The following is a 19,085-nucleotide window of genomic DNA, read 5'->3' as shown; positions in this document are numbered from 1 at the left end:
TGAAGTTTTATTGCTTTTTATTACTCTAGAAGTCAGATAAGTTTGTTTATTGGTGCCTACCAAATTCAAAATTTACAGAACTATAAAAGTGAATATGAAGAAAGGCTAAAGATATATCGTGATATATCATGGCTTGTGCTGAAGTTATGAATTTCAGTATTTATCGTCATGCAGTCCAGCTGTGTTCAGTGCAGCTGTGCAGAATGGTAGAGGGACAGCTGTAGTAGTGTTGAAAATATGCCTTATGTGCCTTATGTCAGGGTCTCTTAAAGGCTTTGTATAATTAATTTGTGGCTGTGAAATCAATAAAGTGCAGAAAGGTGTTTTGGCATGGAATTGTACTGTTTATGACGGTGGTCCCTGGGATTTCAAAAGCCTTGGCCAAGGGGAAGAACATCTGCAGTCCCAGGCTTGTAAGCATGACGCAGGCATGGGCTATGTTTTCACAGAAGCCTAAACCATCCTAACAGCAAGTGCCTGAGGAAAACCATTACTTGTCTTTTTGCTCAACTGAGTATCTGCTAGTTTAGTGAGCTTGACTGGCTTACAGAATGACCTGACAGTTGTCAAAGCCAGCATGAAATAATAGCATGTGTCGAGGAGAGTAGTTAGCGTGGTTGGAAGGAGAGGAGGAAGGTCTCAGTCACTGCATTGCTTCTCCAGGAACCACAGCCTTGAAGTTCTGGAGAGGCAGCCCCTATTCATAGAATCATAGAATGTATTGGGTTGGAAGGGACCTCTAGAGGTCGTCTAGTCCAACCCCCCTACAATAAGCAGGGACATCTCTAACTAGGTCAGGTTGCTCAGAGCCCCATCAAGCCTGACCTTGAATGTCTCCAGGGATGGGGCTTCCACTGCCTCTCTGGGCAACCTGTTCCAGTGATCCACCGCCTTCATTTTAAAGAACATTTTCCTAATGTCCAACCTAAATCTACACTTTTCTAGCTTAAAACCATTACCCCTCATCCTATCGCTACAAACCCTTGTGAACAGTTCTTCCCCTGCCGCCTTATAGGCCCCTTTCAGGTACTGGAAGGCCGCTATAAGGTCCCCCTGGAGTCTTCTCCATGCTGAACAACCTACTACTATCACTAGTTCACTACTATCAGCTTAGACTAGGATCCTGTTGTAATGAAGGAAAATAATGACACCAGCATCTTTCACAAATGTATTTCAGAATCTGTTCATGGGAAGAGCTGCAGGAAACTTACATGATATATGTCTTTTTGTGTGCTTTACTGAAGTACTCTGTTTTCCTGGTAAGAGAGGACTGTAATGCTTAGAGTGCTGGTGTTTTGAGGGGGTTGCTATAGTATGGCATTAAGGCTGTATTGGAGTGAGTGATACATTCCTTGACTAATATTTCCAGTTTTTTGGAAGTGAGTAACTTGATAGCTTTTAAGACACCAAAAGCTGGTTGAGCCATGTTCAATCAGGTCTTGAGGCTGCTTTGGAATTTGACTTTCTCGCATCACGAGTAAATATGCTGGCCGCTGAGGTTTTTGCTCCAGCAACAGGTGAAGGAGGGCAGTTAGCCTGTAGAATTCACAAAATGGGTTGCAGCACCGTTAACACAGAATCTGAAAATCCAGTAGCTGGGTGTACTCCAGAGGCTGGTGCATTGGCCTGTGCCACAGGGCATCTGTGGCTCTGGGACTTAAGCATTGCTTCCTACAGAGATCAATGGTGCACTTGGATGATAACCAACGTTGAGTTATACCATCCTTATTATTATGAAACAATATTCAACTAGTGTTAATTGTGGTACTAGTGATGATACACAAACAGTGTCAAAGCTAACACAACAGCAGAAACAGTTGTACAAACACAAGCACATCGGATCATTTACGCAACTTGTTAATTACTGTGGAACTGCCAATTTTCTGTCGCGTGGCAGCACAAAAGAAGTCATACCTCAGTGCACCGGCTGGCTGGGACAGGGGGAGCTTTCCCACGTTGGTGATGTGGGGGCAAGCATCATCCTTCTGGGGTCCTCTCTGGACTAGGATCTACACGTGTAGCTTCTCTGCCTTGGGCATGAAACGAGGGCAGGGTCCTCTTCTCTTTTTGCTGATTTTGTCTGGCTCTGCAAATAGGTGGTCTTCAAGGTTTTGGAACGAACTTCCCTAAAGTTGATCTGCCACAGCTTGGTCTTGTATTGGTGGTCTTGGTATCACATGGGCCCTTCAGTCAGTCCTCATTCGTCTTGCCATGACTTTACCCAGGCATCGTTGGCACTGGCGGACCCTGCCTGCCTGCTGTGGGATTCACCTTACAGCTCGGTTAGTTTCTCCTGTGTTATACACCTCATCTTAAAGCTACTTGTTACACATTTGTCACTGGTAGATTTCCTGAGGACTCCCCCACAGCATCTGTATGCATCTGTATACAGTAACTGGAGATCCCCAAATGGGAGGCCAGATCTGTGTATTTGTTGCAACATGGCTGCAGCCCTGGGGGGAGCAGGGGGAAAAATGTTCCCCCTTGCAGCTACAGATGCTGGTTTGATATTAGCTGCCTTAAAGCTGAATTTGCGTCTTGTTAAAGCAGTGGCTGAAAAGCGTTACTTTAAACTTCACTGGTCTTATGTGCAAACAGAGCTTTGTGTGTTTTCTGCACTGATCATAGTTTTGGTTGGGTTTTTAAAATTTTTTTTTATTTCATTAAGGTCTTAACTGTTCACATCTAGCTTAGCTTTATCAACTCTTCAGTCACTGACTTCTACTGTTTGCTTTGCTAATAATGTTGTTGCTATTTGACTTTTCTTTTAACCATTGTTTTTTGGTAGCTTCCCAGATGGCTACATCTTGCATCCTTATTGAGAAAATGTGCAAATAGGTTTACAAAGCATGTACACTCCTCCCTGGTGAAGAAAATATGAATAGCCCTTTCCTTACCTGTCAACAACAAAACCAAAAGCCCAACCCAAAACCCAAACATGCTTCTTCCTGAGAGAGTTAGGGAGGCTTAGCTGCAAAGCCTTTATTTTGTGATGTTGTTTTAAGTGGGATTAAGAACAGATATTGGGTAGCTTCAGGATAATGAATTGTTTAGCAGGGAATATATAAATATTAAATTCTAGTATCAAGAGAAATGACAATATTGTTTCTGGAGCTGTTCTCCTGTTCATGTTACACTAACATTCTGTAACAGTGTTGAGAATAAAATATATAATTATGACCACGTTTCTTCACAATCATTTTTCAGTAAGTATGTGGAGCCCTGTGACTGTCCAGAACGTGAGACTTAGCTAATTTATGCAGGTTTCTTAGAGTGAACTCAGGCACTTAACATTAAGGGAGTCTTAAAAATTGTCTCTTCTAAATAAAACCTGAAATTTTATGTACGTAGAATAAAAGAAAAAATTTTCTCTATTAAAAAAATGATTTTTAGAAGAGGATTTCTCAAAATAGGTATCGTGTGTCTGCTCCTCTGTGTATTGGAGGATGAATAGAGAGAGATGTAACTTCTTCAGTAATGTGGTTCAGGCTGTGTTTGCAAGAGCAGAGTAGTGAAGGTAAAAGTAAATGACATCCTACCTTCTCAAGTATGTACAATTCTAAATGTATTTTTGCCGTTTCCCAGTAATGGGCAAAATGTTAGGGAAAGGAGCTTTTTCTGCATATTTTCACTAACAGTTGGTAATTCTTCATTGATTTTGAGTGAAAGAAGTTATTCGCTTCACAAAATAAATTTCCATTTCACAATTTCTCTTGGCTTCCTTATCTTCCGGGCTGGCTTAGGTGATGAACTTCTTCCTCTGGCCTCTATGCTGTTGCTCTTTTTTTGGTAAACCTTGATTTCATGTTTCTGTAGCTACATTGCTGTTTGCTTACATGATTCAGGTATTGTATTTTATGTGTATTTTACTTGTGTCTGCCTGTAAATTTCCATTAATGCCCTAACAGTTAAAAACCATTAATAAAGGTAGGTGTTTTAGGCCATGCCGTTTTGAAAGTACACTAAGCCAAAGGAATGTTCCGTATCAGATTTAGATAAACTTCAAAAACTCCTTTATCTTGCTTTTAATCAACTCCTTCTAAATAACTATGATGGGACAAAATGGGTTTGAAATTTTAGCAAGATTGATGGAGGAGGAAGTGCTAAAACCTGAATTTTGGCAGGGAAGCTGGCTGCCCTGTGTGCTTGCCGTTCTTCATTAGCTTGGTGGGAGGAAATGCTTTTGTGATAGGAGGCAAAGCTTAAAACTCTCAGAAACCAAAACTGTCTCTGCTTAAATCATTCATGGAGTGAAAGACTTTTACGTTTATGGAGTAATGACTTTTTAACTTCTGTGTTGGGGTGGATGTGTGTGTGAGGTGGGGGGGGGGTTACCCATGTGGCGTCCTGTTACCCCTGTGATGTCCTACTCCATCTGCACATGCTTACTGTAGAAGGTTACATGCGAGCAAAAATAACGCCACCCTTGCAACAATGGGTGGTGGTTATGGCTGTTCTTTCAGCAAGCATAATTTGAAATTGGACAACGGAAAAAAATAGATACTATAAGACACTTCTTCGCTTACAGATGATATTAAAGTTTCTCTTGCAGGAGGAGAGCAGTTGCTGCCCATATTTGATGTACAGTGAGCCTGATAAATGGGTTATATATCATCTACATCTTAACTTGTGAACTTTGGAAAATGAGTATTGCCTTTACCAGCATTATTATGATCTGCTGTCTAGTAGAAGAGCAGTCACAATGGTTCTTTCTTAAAATTTTGTTTTGAAATTCAGTCACAATCCTGGCATTTTTTGTTAAGCTGTGCCTATACTGTCTTATAGGTACAGAAATGGGCAATACAGAGGTGAGCAACTTGAATCTTACAATCAAGTTGTGATTAGGATTTCAGGGGCTGTTGATGGGCTAGGGTCTTATCTCTTGCTGGAGAACCAGGACCTGTCATGGGAGTAGTCTGCCCTGCAGTGGAGATTGTGCTCTGTATTGATGCTGAGACGCCTCTCCTTCCCACCCTGTAGGATAACAGACTCAGGGCCTGAACTTGGAACCTATTTATCTTCCATGCCTCCTTGCGAGGTAAGGAGAGAAGCACCTGTAGTTGGTGGGAGCCAAGGGAAAAGTTCAGTTCGTTTCCACCAACCCTTCTCCTCCTTGCTGCAGGATGAGGACGCCAAGTTCACTCCAGCTTCAGGAGATGGTCAGAGGAAGGAAGAGGAGAGCAGGATATGAGGCTAGTGCAAGTGCAGCTGTAGAAAGGGCGCTGTATGACTTTTTGTCTCCTTTAGTAACATGTATTTTTAGGGTTCCTGTGCTACTGCACTGGTGTTGTGTCATTCCTGCTGAGGTCAAAGTAAGCTGATTTTATTTGTTAGCATTAAAAGTTTTTAAATATTTGGATCAGTTTTCCATAACTTTTCTGTGTAGTTATGATCTTTTTATTGTCTCCGTCCTTCTTTTCCATTTTGAGTCGTATCTGTTCTGACTCACTTGACTGAGCTTTCTCTGGTCTGCACAGGTTGCCTTCTTGTTGCTTTGTAGGATCTTACTGACTTCAAGGGACTCTGTGTGGATTTACCTATTGCCATTAGCCACGTGTTTTACAGAAATTACTTTGCTAAACAGAGCTGTGGGTCAGACCTTGCTTGTGCTTTGAAACATTAGAACAGTGAGTGTGGAGATTAGGGAATAAATAATGTTTAATTAAGGGTCTGAACTGTAACCTCATGTCAGCATTCATCCTCTGGCTGTCCACAGCCAGACTACCATAAGCTAAATATCCATTATAGGACGTTTATCAGATTTATCTGTTTTCAATGTGCTTAAACTGATGTCTTAACTGCAGTTATGGAGGATACAGTAACAAATAGGTATAAAGTGCACACATAATTTTCTGAAGCATTTTGTCTTTACCGCTGTGTTACGCTATATCCTGGTTTTCATTGCCTAAACTTACAGAAGTGAAAGACTATTCAAATTTACACTGAATACTCTTGAAACCAATTTGAAACATTTTCTTGACCCCGAGATTGTAAAGACAGCATTAAGATTTAAAAAGGAAACCAGATTTTGATGGTAGTGTGTATAAGGTCTGTGATAATTCTGTGTGCTGCTTTCGTGATTACTTTGTGCGGAGCTCTGAGTTTGGTCCAGCACTGACAAGTTTTAACTTGTAACTCTTGGGACATGTAGAATTCAGTAATTTTTCCAAATTCTGCTGGAGCAATCCTCTGTGGGGTGGATGGAGTCTGGGCCAATCCTGTTCACCTAATGCTTCTGGAAGGTTGACATGAGTCAATGTACTGTTAGTTTAGTTGACTTTGTGGATTTTCTCGTTGAGCAATGGTCACAGTGGTCAGAAAAGAGAAAGTCCTAAATGAATCCTGTGAGGAGGCCGACAACAGTCAGAGCTGGTAGTGGATGAACAGCTCACTGTGTGGTACATAGACCAGCTACAGACATCCATTTGTCAGTGTCCTATCACAGCTGAGGGCTATACCTTCATTGTCCTCTATTATTTTCTCTTGCGGATATATCATCCTGCTTCCTTAAACAAAGACTCCACTCTGCCTTGCTCCCTTCTGCCTTTCAAGTCCTACCCACTCTTCTTCAAGCAGCAGGTCTTGGGTATCTATTTTGACACTGGGAAGCAGACATGAACAGTTGAAACGGTTCCTCTGCAGACTGGTTACCACAAATCATGTATCTGAAATGTATCGTGCACATAAATGAATGGTAATTTCAGTGGAGAGCTTGTAATAGTCTATATTTGAGGGTCAAACTGTTAGTAGAGAAGTAAAATCTTGTTAGTTTTTGTTGCTTATCTCGGAAAGGAAGTCTTATCTCAGAAAATGTTTTGATATTGATGGTAGTGATTTACTTTGGCTCTCTAGTCAATTAATGCGTGTGTATATATAGTATCTTACAGAATAGTTTGGGTTGGAAGAGACCTTTAGAGGTCATCTAGTCCACCCCTCCTGCAGTGAGCAGGGACATCTTTAGCTAGATCAGGTTGCTCAGAGCCACGTCCAACCTGAGCTTGAATGTTTCTAGGGATGGGGCTTCTACCACCTCTCTGGGCAACCTGTTCCAGTGCTTCACCACCCTCATTGTAAAAAATGTCTGTCTTATATCCAGTCTAAATCTGCCCTCTTAGTTTCAAACCATTGCTCCTTGTCCTATTGCAACAGGCCCTGCCAAAGAGATTGGCCCCCCTCTTTCTTGTAGGCCCCCTTTAAGTACTGGGAGGCCGCTCTAAGATCTCCCTGGAGCCTTCTCTTCTCCAGGATGAACAACCCCAACTTTTGCAGCCTGTCCTCATAGGGGAGGTGCTAGAGTCCTCTGATCATTTTTATATAATACCATTTCAAAACAGAGAATAGATCTTATCACAAACCACAACTTGTCTCCTGTTTTACTTGCAAAAGACTTAAGAAAGTACTTCAGATCCAAAATACAAAGCAAAATCTGATATGAAGGAAAAACAAGTCTCTCTTCCCTATTGTTAAGTCTCTGCATGAAAGCAAGACATGAATGAGTAGACATGTAGGAGGTTATTCCTACAGCTGTCATGGATTTGTTCCAAATATATACTGAAAAATACTGGGCACTCTGGGGTTTAAATAATTCAAATGATAATCACTTCTGGGAAAGTTTTGTTTGTTTGGGTTTGTTGGGTTTTTTTTTTTAAATCAAACAAAATATTTGCTCAGAAATTTGTAAATTTCTACCCTACTGTGTGTATTGCAAGTCTGATCAGAAGCCATCTGTTGCATCTTTCTTACCAATCTTCAGAAATAATCTTGGGTATCTTCTTAGTTGGAAGATGGGTTACTGGTGTAATTTAAATTATTATTCCAAAAAGCAAGTGCAAAGGAAGTAGCTGAAACATAGCTGAAGTTGTTTATTATGCTAGCTAGGTTTTCTGTAGTAACTTAGCTATTACTCAAGGCTGTGGTAGTCGTGTAAGGACAGATCTGAATTGGACAGCAGGAGCTGCTATGGATACCAGTTGTCTAAACTGCCTTCTGGCCTGGTGCCCGAGGTGGGAATGTCTGATCCACTTGCGAAGCAGTTGCTGAATGCTGTAGAGCTGAGTGAGCATCTTCATGTAGTCTGAATTGTTGACTAGTGGCACCTGCTTCATGAATGGATCAGACATCCCTGTGTTGTTAGTTATCTGTGTCTGTCAGAGAAGTGGGGTGAATAGCTGAGGAAGAAAGTGGCTAATCATCCAGTTCTCTGTGTCTGACCCCTGTATTTGGTCTCTTTGATTAGCTATTTTAATAAGGGAAGTGACAGTTATTGAATGTGCTGTGACATACTGTAGGAAAAATAAAACGCTTGAAAGGTGTTACTGATAAAACCGGGATGGAAACTCGTTATGGCTTGACTCCCCAGAAGTCTTGGGGTATGTTGCTTGATGTGACTTTGGTAAAGTTAAGCTTGGAAACTCCTTATTGTGAGAATCTGATTCTTTTGTATAAGTCGCCTATATAGTAGAACTGTGCTGGGGAGTAATTCTTTTAAGGTGGTTTTTTTAATTTAAGATACAGAAATCTGTTTTTTTTAGGGAGTTTTGAGCATCTTATAGAAGAGCACAGTAAGTTAAATTTCACAACTTTTGATTATTTAGGTGTGTTCTAGCTACAACAATTGCTTACATGGATAGAGTGATATATATAGCTGTCCTAAATGCAGTAAGTGCGCTAGTTAAAAATTACTGCTTGCCCTTTTGTTTGATTATTTTTTTCCCCTTTTTTTCTCTTTCTATTTTTGCCTGTACTCCTCAGCTACATTATCACTATCACATGGTGTTCCCCTGCACATGCTTCTCAGGTTCACTCATGATCTTTCTCCTTTCCATATGCCTCACTGTTACTTGGCTTCCCTGCCTGCTGGGACGTGTTGGCAAGCCATCTGGGCTTCCTTTATTCCTCGCTTCTCTGAGCGTATCTTGCCTGATGGTGGCTGTCAGCAAGGTCCAGATCCAGTGGTGCCATTGCAGTCTGTGGTGGCTTTTGCTTATCCTCGTATATTGGTACAGATTCAGTTTCTTATTCTTGTCTCTGTTAGGCTTCCAGGCTCTCTGCAGCACAGAGTGTAGACAGCATTCTGAAGAGCAACTAACATGCTTAATTGGTTTTTCCTAAGTCAGTAATGGCCCACAGACCAGAGTTCGGGAACAGTTTTATTTTGACTGCAAGGAAGGCGAGATTCCCCTGCGTATTTGGGGAAGCTCGGTTTGGAGAGTTTCTGGTGAATTTTATGAAGTCACACTTAAGTAGAAATCTTGGATTTTTGTTTCTACCCTGGTCAAGTTTGTAATGTACTTTACTTGCAGACATAAACATTGCCTTTGGCAAGAAAGTTCCTTCTTGGCTTTAGTAGTAGCAGGTACAAGCCATTCGATCTTTTTTTTTTTTTTTTTAAACCCAAGAAAATTCTCTTAGTGGGCATGTTTGCCTTTCCATTATCCTACTAGTGTTGAGGCTGTACTGTTCATAGGGGACCATTTTTGTAGATGGGAATACTGTGGGTGTCAGCTTAAAACACTCTGGTGCACACTCTCTGTGTTCTCTCAAGCAGCAAAGTCTGGAGGAGTGTGTGACTGTTCTTTGTGACATGCTAATTTGCAGATTTCCCCCAGTGTAATTGTAGAAAGAAGCTGAATTCGGTTGTATTCAGTGCTGTCTTGCCACAGCAAAAGTCTGTGAAAAATCAGAATTTGTCTCTAGCAAACTTTTCTGTCTGAACACTGTTCATCCCATCTTTAATTGTATTTTTACATGATCACGGGCAGGATTTTTTCTTAGGAAAAGTATGATGCAGAGATAACAGTGCAAACTGGTTAACTAAATCATACTTCAATAAAAGACTATTCCATTATTGATTTTAATAGTGGAATTGTCACTTGAATGTTAGAGTTTGTTCTTTTTAAGATACTGTCACTGTCCACAAGTGACCAATAAGTAGTATTCTCTGGCATCTAAAATCATTAAGAAAAGATGTCACTTATAATATATGATCAAAAATGTTGTATTTTGTGTGTCTATGATGATCAACATGAAATTGCCTGAACAGAATCATTTGAGGGGAGTGGGGGAGATTTCATACTTTTTAAAAAAAAAAAAAAGGCAAAAAGTGTTTTCAGAAATAAGGGGAAGGAGCTAAAAAAGCAGACACCACTTTAAATGTGGATGTGGTGTTACTTCTTCAGCCTGTTATTGGCAAATACATGGTGACTTCAGCTTTAGTCTTATGAAGAGAGCATCCGATATTTGCAGCTCATTTGCTGACTTTCTCATGTCTCTGTTACCTTTGTTGCTTGGCACTTTCCATCCTGACAAGTCATAATTATAGAAATATTTTTTTAAAGGTGTGTTACTGAGGTAAGAAATATGAAGCACATGGTTCTGAACACGTATGTGTAGCTTCAGATCCTCTGTCTGCATCTAACTACTTCTATTTAAAGCAAAACAAAACCCCCAAGCCCCTTATTTTTACTCCTTATTTTTTCTACGTGTACCTTCCAGATGTTTTCAAGTCATGTGTGTATTTTCCAAATGACAGTTGGTCTAACCCATTCTCATATCTACTTCTTTCCTATTCTGAGTGTCACTATTTTAAATTATATATTAAATTATTTGTATTTTTTATTTGTGTTAAATCAGTTTCTGGCTAGGTCATGTGTGCCAGATTTTTAGCCCTTGTAATTGTTCCCAGTTGTGCTGTCCTTTCTTGTAGAATCAGTGAATAGTATTGTATAATTTAAATTGGTGGTATACCATCAAAGGAGGAGCAGAAAAAAAGGTTATTGAAGTTAGAAATGAGAAATCTGTGTTAACTAAAGAAGAAACAAAGATGGGTTGTTTTGGAGAGGAAAAAAGTGGCAATATATAAACTTGTGGAATTAAATGGTACCCTGTATCAGGTGCTCTTCTTTATCTTCCCGTGGTACAAAAACATGGTTGCAGGCACAAAAGGATGGTTTCAGGCAGTAAGAATGGGAAAGCTAGTTAAAAACCTACCAGTACTGTCTTGCTGTTGAGGAGCCCATGCTGTTTGGAGGGTTTAAATATTGTTAATTTGTTGCATTTGTGACTTCTGCATTTTTCAGGTCAGTGGATTGCTTATACCAGAGGTAAACAGTTGTTATGAGCAAACAATGTTGACATACCTCCTGTTCCGTTAGTGGGGAGAGGGGCGATGGGGCTTCGTCTGCAATACGATTTCTTCTAACATTCTCATAGTGGTAAGAAGGGGGAGGAGGAGGGTTTAAAGGGAGAGTGCTGACCTCAAACTAATTGAAGAGAAACTTCTATTTCTGATGGAAAGCTGAATCCAGTTTTGTTATTATTGAGTTCCACACTGAAAGAAAAGGTAATTGCATGCAAATTATGTTTAGGTTTTTGTAAAGTATCTAGTCTGATAGTCAAGGAAGGCAAAACCTGATTTGGGATTAGTTTTACCTGACAGTTCCTGTTCTTCCAAAATAGTTGTCTCATTGCTGCAACACCAATGTAAGCTAAGATAGGTTATCTCCTGAGAGTGGTCTGATTTTAGTGGTTTTTTGTAATATACAAAAAGTGAAACCCCAAATGTAGGGTGATAATGTGAGTCTGTGAAAGGAAACTATTAAGAGTCTAATCAAGGATATAAGAGCCTAATCGCGCTCTCTTCCTACCTTTGAAGATCACTGCCCAACATTGAAATGCTTGCCTGCATCTGAGATGCAGACTGAGGGACTTGCTCTTTGCAGAACAGCTTTTTATGTACAGAAGGAGCTGTAGCCATTCCCTGTGCATTCAGTTTTTGTAAAGAAAGTTGAAGCATGCTTACACTACACCAGAAAAACATCTCTGTACCTATGATTCGGACAGCTTTTCTGTTTGGCTGATCTGTGCCAATACATTTCTTCAAACTGCACCTGTATCCCAAAATACTAGGAAGATGCTGACTGCTGAGGACTGAGTCACATACTTACTGTGATAGGGAGAACTTCAGTCTCCATCTCTTTTCTTCTTTTTTTCCTCAGTCCTCTTTTTCTGACTGTGAGGTGTTAAAGGAGTTTTCTACTTTGGACTTCACATGTTCTGTTTCCTCCTGAGGTTTAGTGTTTCTGTTCTTTTCAAAAAGATTTTTTTCCCACTGATGCATTTACTGTTGATGGCTTGAGGAGAATCATCACAATTATTTGTGTTCTTCTAAGAAGGAGAGTGAGAAGGGAAGCAAAAGACTTTGGCTTTCCCATGCTTTTTCCCTGAGCAGAAAAGGCATAGTAAAGTTTTTTTTTACAAGCACGCAGAGGAAGTGTGGGATTTCTGTAAGCACGTGCAGGATTTAGATCTTCTAACATATGCTTATTTGCTTTGTTACAATTTTGTCATCAAATACCTTACTAATCCTCCCCACACCTTTTTTTTTTTTTTTTTGTTCAGACTAGTTGATAGCAGGACTTGATGAAGTAACAAACTATGTTTCTTTTTTTTTCTTTTTTATAAAATGGTTGACATGAAAGGGAAGGGGTTACATTACTTTCTTAGTAGTTTTCTAGGCTTTCAGATAAGTTTCATGGTCCTGAAAGATTAGTGCTAGTCTGCCAGAGTATTTCTAGTCTTGTCTGTTTTCAAGTTCTCTTTGCCTCGTGTTTGAATAATTGCCATTTGAGCCAGTAGTCACACTGGATCCGATCAGTAGGTACTGCAGGTGCTGTTCCTGTTCTGTATTCAGCCTTGGTAGCTGAAGAGTTGTAATTTTATTTATAATACTGTGTCATATGGGAATTCGGTTCTTCTGGGCCAGTGTCTTGCTATGCTAAAACCAGAAGGATCGTGATTGTCCTGGAGAACTTTTAAAGGTAACTTGTAAGACAAAAGAGAGAGCAGATGGGCGTTGGCAGTAGCATCAGACAGTCCAGAAAGGGAAATGGTATACCTGGAAATAGTTTCAGTATGCCAAAAGAGCCTGGTCATTACCACGCTGGTTTTCTCTTCCCTGTAAGCTGGATGGTAAAGTGTGGAGGAGACAATCAGCAAGAAAACAGTGAACGTGTAGTATTTTGGGGGGACCTTCTCAGCACAATGGGTACTTGGGGTATGTTTCTGACCCTGTTGTGCCAAGGGGATGCTGGGCACCAGCTTCCAGGGCTCTCGGGCTCACCTGAGCCAGCGTTTTTGTAATGTGGAATTTGTACACAGAATATGTGTATGCTGGGCTTTCCTTTACAGGCTTTAATTAGGTGGGCTTTACTCTCAGTGCACCGCTACCTACTGCCTGAATGCCGCCAAGTCAGTAGACTGAGCTTTGAGCTCCCTCTGGAGGCTCTAGTACAGTTTAAAGCTTACCTGCTGCCCTTGGCTGTTCTGGACAGTTTTGAGAGTCTAAGTGCATAATGTATTGTTAAATTATTGTGATTTTTAAAATTAATACAGGAATATGATGTGCTGTGTGCCTTTCCAAGGTGCCAAAGGTCTTCCATAATCAGACTTCAGAGATGTAGAAGACTTAATGTAAAGTTAGAGATCTCTTTTCTAGTTATTATAAGCATAAGGGTGTGTTTTCCATAAAACTTTAAGTTTTTTTAACCGTGCCATAATTTGTTGCTTATGTCCTTGAAAGCGTTACAGAACACTGAAAATAGTATGATCTTTATTTGACAAACTCAAATATGCTTTGTTAATGCAAAAGTAGTTCAAGATCAGGTAGCCCTGATTTGCTGCTCTTGCTCTAAGAATGTGAATATTAACGACCCCAGACTTGCAAAACGTTATGCTTTGTCACACCCAAAGGATTCTTCCTAATGTGTCTGTGATTAGTGAGGCTTCACAAGACTGCAGAGCTGTGAGCTGCAAGGTCAGTACTGCTGAAAGGGCAAGGTCATGACACTCCTTTTCTCCCCATTGTTGCACTGGCTGTGGCACTTGACTGACTTCTTGATGCTTATTAAAGTAACAAAAGAGTGTTCATGCCCCCTGCCCCCTGCCCATTTTTTTTTTGAGGGCTAGTTGGTAGAAGGGATAATGCAAGACCGTGCAGGTGAGAACAAGAAAGGAGTGGGACCTCTCCTTTTGGTAGCAGAGAGTTATTAAAATAAGTCACTTGTCTGAAAAACTTTGATTCTTAGATCTCACAGAACTTCATTGACCAAAGCTGTGTGTTCCTTGAGACTTCAGAGTATTCCCATGGCATTGCACAGCAACAGAGGCTGAAGATTAAATGCGCTTTAAATGGTAATTTGTGCTGAAAAAAGCAGCTTCTCACCAGACATAGTGTCCTATACTGTGCTGGCACAGGCTGGAGAACTGATCCAGGTGAAAATAACCTGCCTTTGGTGGGGTGTTTTTCAGTGATCACTTCCCCAGTCTGGTTCTCTGTGTGTTCACACAAATGCCCATACAACAGAGGAAAAAAAGTGGGGACTGCTTTTTTTGTTTGGTTTTGTTTATTTGTGATAGCACTGATGGAACTGCATGTCAAGCTGTTTCTGTGTAGGTCATTCCTGCATTTTTGATAACCTGCTCCAAATACTCTTCTGGCATTCAGTACAGTTGGCTGTGTTGCAGTGAGTGTAGCTGGAGTCCTCACAGAGTACTGTCCTTCAGACTGCAGAAGGCACAAGTGGTTGGGAAGAGCTCCTGCTGATGCCTGGCTGCATGCAGGAGAGTTGAGGCTTTATCACAGAAGTGTCACATTGCCCCAGTTGGGTGAGGCTGCTTCTTTACAAGTTTGTTCTGCTTAAAAAGTTCTTAAAGTTTGGGTTTCTCCATTGGGGTGGAGTTCACTGAAGCTCAGTGTCCTGGAAGGACTCAAATACTGCTATGGGGCTTACTTCTGTCTCAGTGGTTCAGCAGTGCATAATGCCCCAAATATCCAAAAGCTTTTCTGTGCGTGTAGCTGCCTGCCACCAGCTGACTTAGCCCTTGAGATGCTGCTCCAAGGATGTGGAAGATAGCCGTGAACTGAAGGCACGCTGCCGTCTACGTGTGTGCCCAGCCTAACTCAAACTGCTGCCTGCCCAGAAGGGGACATGGACAAACACTGTGGTCTTGTCCCCAGAGCTGGTATGGTTCAGCTGTCCTACATACATTCATATCACTGTCCAGGGAGGTCCTGCTCCCAAACTGGTGGTAGAGCAGAGCACATTTGTGAAGGGACAGAACATTTATTCTGCATCCATGAGGCTTTTTTGCAGCTGCCTTCCTCCACTGCTTATTTTACTCCCCTCACAGGCATTCATCATTTCTGCACAAGAACAGTGGTGAGAGTCAGTAATTTGCTGTGTAAGAAAGAGCACAACTGTTTGTTAGAACCCTCTTGATCCAAGGATCAGCAACTTGCTTTCACTTGCTTCGTTTACTCAGATTAGTGAGTTTTAATCTGTGGCATTACTTACTCATATTTGAATCTTCTGTCATCTTGTGTTTTGCCAAGGGTGAAGGAATTAAATCAGATTTGATATGTTTTATTTACTGGAAATAAATAAATTATATTTAAGTTGAAACCCTTGGTCTTTATGCGAAGGTCTTCGTGCTTTTTTTCCTAAACCAAAAGATATATGGCGCACACATTCTCCTCAGATTTCTAGGGACAGGACTGGATTTGGAGCCTGGAAGTTCAGCTGAAGTTCCATAACCTACACTGTCACCTTGACCTGGCTCTGCAGTTCGGATGCAAGCTTTCTATGCGTGCACGTGCCTTTCTCAAAGGCATGTCGGTTCAGCTTGCGCTGCCTGGTGGTACCAATCCCCTGTAAGAGTATTTTGTGCAGACGTTTTCTGCAGGCTTGTTTTTACCTTGTGGGGCAGCTGGGGATATCTTGGGGTTGCTCGGTGACGTGAGGCTGCAATGCAGGCAGTTAGCTCTCATCTGTGCTCCGTAGGCAGTGCCCCACCTTGCAATGGTCCAGGTTACTGTGTAGTTTCAGGCTTGACATGTAGTTGATTTTCAGGTGAAAGCCACCATGGAGCTGGCTTTCAGCCGTAGTGGAGCAGCAGGCATTACCTGAGCAGCCAAGGTGCCCGGTGGTGTAAGGGGGTGGGTATATAAAGGGATGGGCCATCCCCAAATGGGCTGACCTGTCTCTTCAATTAGAGCCTTCATTCACTCTTTAGGATGCCAACTTTAACGTTAAACACTAGAGGGTAGTATGTTACTGCCACTACTGCAGTTCAGAACATAGCCACAGTAATTTTTTTAATCCCTTGAATTTGTTATACAATTCAGTATTTTAAAACAAGTGTAGAACTAAAGAAAAACTAGTGCTTTGCTTCCATGACTGTGAGTGTGTGTAGCAGCATTTAGTGGTGTGCAACGATATTTTTGGTTTGAGTAGAAAAAGGATTGGGTTGAATTTAGATCCAACTTTTATCTTTCTTCAGAAGCGTCATTAGGAACACAATACTTAGAATTATTCACTCTCTGCCTGATGTCTCAATGTTCACACATATGAGCACATGATATAAATACACAGTGGTATATAATAAGAGGCAGTGACTGAGAAAGAGCAGGCAGTTTTACCAAGAGATACTTGGTTTTGATGTTTAACAAGGCAAATATTTGTAAGTTCACGATATTGCTCATGTATTTACAATCAGGATGGGGTTTCAGTGCTTAAATAACTTCTTTTTTTTTTCCTCTTTTCATTCAGGCACCACCTTCCATGGTCAATAATGAACAACGTCAACATGCTGAGCACATATTCTTATCATTTAGAAAATCAAAATCACCATTTGCTGTTTGCAAACATATTTTGGGTAAGTTTTAGTAAAAGAAGTTAAGCATGTACCTGTGTTTATGACTGGAACTGAGCTGTTCTGCAGCTATGAATACAAACATCAGTTTTGATTTGATGAGGGGGTATGTTTTGGTGGAGGGTGAAGCCTATTGCTGCCCTTGGTGGTTTTGTTTCTGGCAGCTTTAAAGGTGTAAGGTGTAACTTCATGTAGCTAAGTTCCTAAACTGATTTAGTAGATTCAGGGTTCCTCTGCGACATGGTTATTGTAATACTGTCTAATCTGTGGAGCTTGTAGAACTGCCTGTAGTGTGATTGCTTGGCTTGATGCTTCCCACAACAATGCAATTTTATAAGTTTTTGCCAGATTTTGCACTGGTGCTGAAATTTTCCATGGTGAGAATTTATTTCAGGTTGAATATCTTAGTAAGTTGCCGTTAACAGCCCAACTGTTGTGTTTAAAAACAACAAAAAAAAAGTAGTTAGAAAAATTTCTGTCCACTTGGTAGAAGCAATAGAGTATTGACTCAAAGTTTGGTGGGATTACACCTCTGGAGAAAGGAACGATATAGGTAGGTGTCACCTCTTATCAGAAATTTCTTGGATTTTAATGGAAATGCTGAAATGTAGTTGTGTTACAAGTCTTTAAAAATAAATTTGTTTTTACAGGCACTATAGAGACTTTAATATTAGAGTTTGGCAGCTAAATAATCTCAAAATTGCAGAAGCAGTAAACATGTAAGATTCCTGCTCAGCACCACTGTACTGACCAGATGTGAGTGCTGGGAGGAGGTGAGGGGGAACTTTCAGTGAAAGCTGACTCTTAAACCTGCTGAGGAAAACCTGGAAATTTGTGGAAAAGAACACGTGCCAAAACCCACAAAAAGCAACTTTTCTTAGAAAGAATTTCTGGAATTAGCAGCGAAATATTAGAATTATGTTATTTTCTTACTTAATTCATTTCACAGTATGTTTTTTTAGCAGTTATTTTTAAATTTACTGGACTAGAGACTTACAATTCATTAATATTGTGATGTCAGTATTGCAGCAGGCCTGCTACTGTGTGGTTAAATTACACTATGATACATAGAGCAGCGTAGTTCCTTTCCTACACCCACTCCCCAAGCAAAATTTTTTTTTTCTACAAATGAGTTTCTTCTGGTTTTATTATGTTACAGTAGTACTTCATCCTCTCCTGAAGACTGTAATCACACATTTTGCTTTATGGGATGGCAAAATAGATGCTTTTTATTTTCACATTGATTTTTAGAGAATTTTAAGTGGACAAAAGAACATACTTAAGTAGTCTTTGTTTGCAGACCATTTTGGTCTCTTATAGGTGATATATTTGTCACTAATCAGAAACAAAAATTGAAAATTCATTAAATCACATCTTCCTCTCAAAGAAGAGAGCTTGGTTTAGTATTAGTAATGAACTACCACTCTCTTTTTCTCTTTTTTTTTTTTTTTTTAATTTAGTTTTTTTTTCTCTGAAATGTGGCTGGTTGGAAGGAATGTAGTCCTGTGTTTAACACCTTTTGGATGCCTGGAAATATTACATCCTTAAACTGTTCATATGGTACCACCATTGAGAAACCAGCATGTTTCTGCATGGGGTAGGTTTTTCCTGGCAGCGGAGGTAGTTGTGATGCTGAGACCTGGAGCTCAGAGACTTTTACCAAAACTTTGTGCTGCTTGAGTAAGTGTTTGTACAGTCTGGACAGAAAGAACAGCTGGTGAAGACTTGGGAGTTGAGAAGGGAGAGGCAGGGAGTATGGAATCAGGAACCAGGGAAGGGAAACAAGCTGTTCATGGCAAAGAATAAAAGAGTTGAAGTGTACTGAAGGGCTATGTGCAGGTAAGAATGGCCAGGAACCAGAGGATCAGAGTAGATGGCTTTAGAAAGAAACAAAAAAAGATGATCAAGACAAAAGTTGGAATAGAGGTGGAGAGAGATAACAAGGGTGTTGATGGCAAGAGTGTACGAGTGATACAGGGAGAGCAATGGAGATGATGAGTATAAGGAAAAGGGAGACAGCCACTGCCATGTAGTTTCTTTAAAAACCTGGAATTGAACCTAGGAAGCATGAGGCTGTACGTTCTTCTGCTGTAAGCTTACAGCTGTTAAAGGTACTGGCAAAACCTCATCCTGCCTTTCCTTAGTAACTTCACGTAGAGGATAATGGTGCTCTGACTAGTTAGTCACAAGCTTACGCTGAGTGCTGGAGGTCGGTGCTGTTGCTCTTAGTGATTGCAGTTGTGCATCTGTGGTACTTGACTCAAAGGAGAAATTCCATCCTCTTCTTTTCTAATAGCATTATCTTTTTGTGTGAGCTTTGTGTGGCTTGAAAAGCCAAAGACTCAGAAGTTAACAAATGTGAGAATTAGAATTCC

At 40.6% G+C, this 19,085-nt stretch overlaps 1 protein-coding gene across 1 annotated transcript in view; it reads left to right on the top strand.

Moving 5' to 3' along the window:
• Positions 1–19,085, top strand: part of XPO4 (exportin 4) — a 75,188-nt gene that overhangs the window by 7,529 nt on the left and 48,574 nt on the right. The window contains exon 2 of the mRNA XM_086481814.1: positions 16,608–16,713. Coding sequence (XP_086337940.1) covers positions 16,608–16,713 — 106 coding nt within the window. The remainder of the gene's footprint in view (positions 1–16,607; positions 16,714–19,085) is intronic.

This window comes from Leptosomus discolor, chromosome 1 (genome assembly GCF_034619465.1).
Source record: "Leptosomus discolor isolate bLepDis1 chromosome 1, bLepDis1.hap2, whole genome shotgun sequence".
Taxonomy (NCBI): Eukaryota; Metazoa; Chordata; class Aves; order Leptosomiformes; family Leptosomidae; genus Leptosomus; species Leptosomus discolor.
The sequence above is the reverse complement of the archived record's forward strand: the minus strand, read 5'-3'. Positions and strand labels throughout refer to the sequence as shown.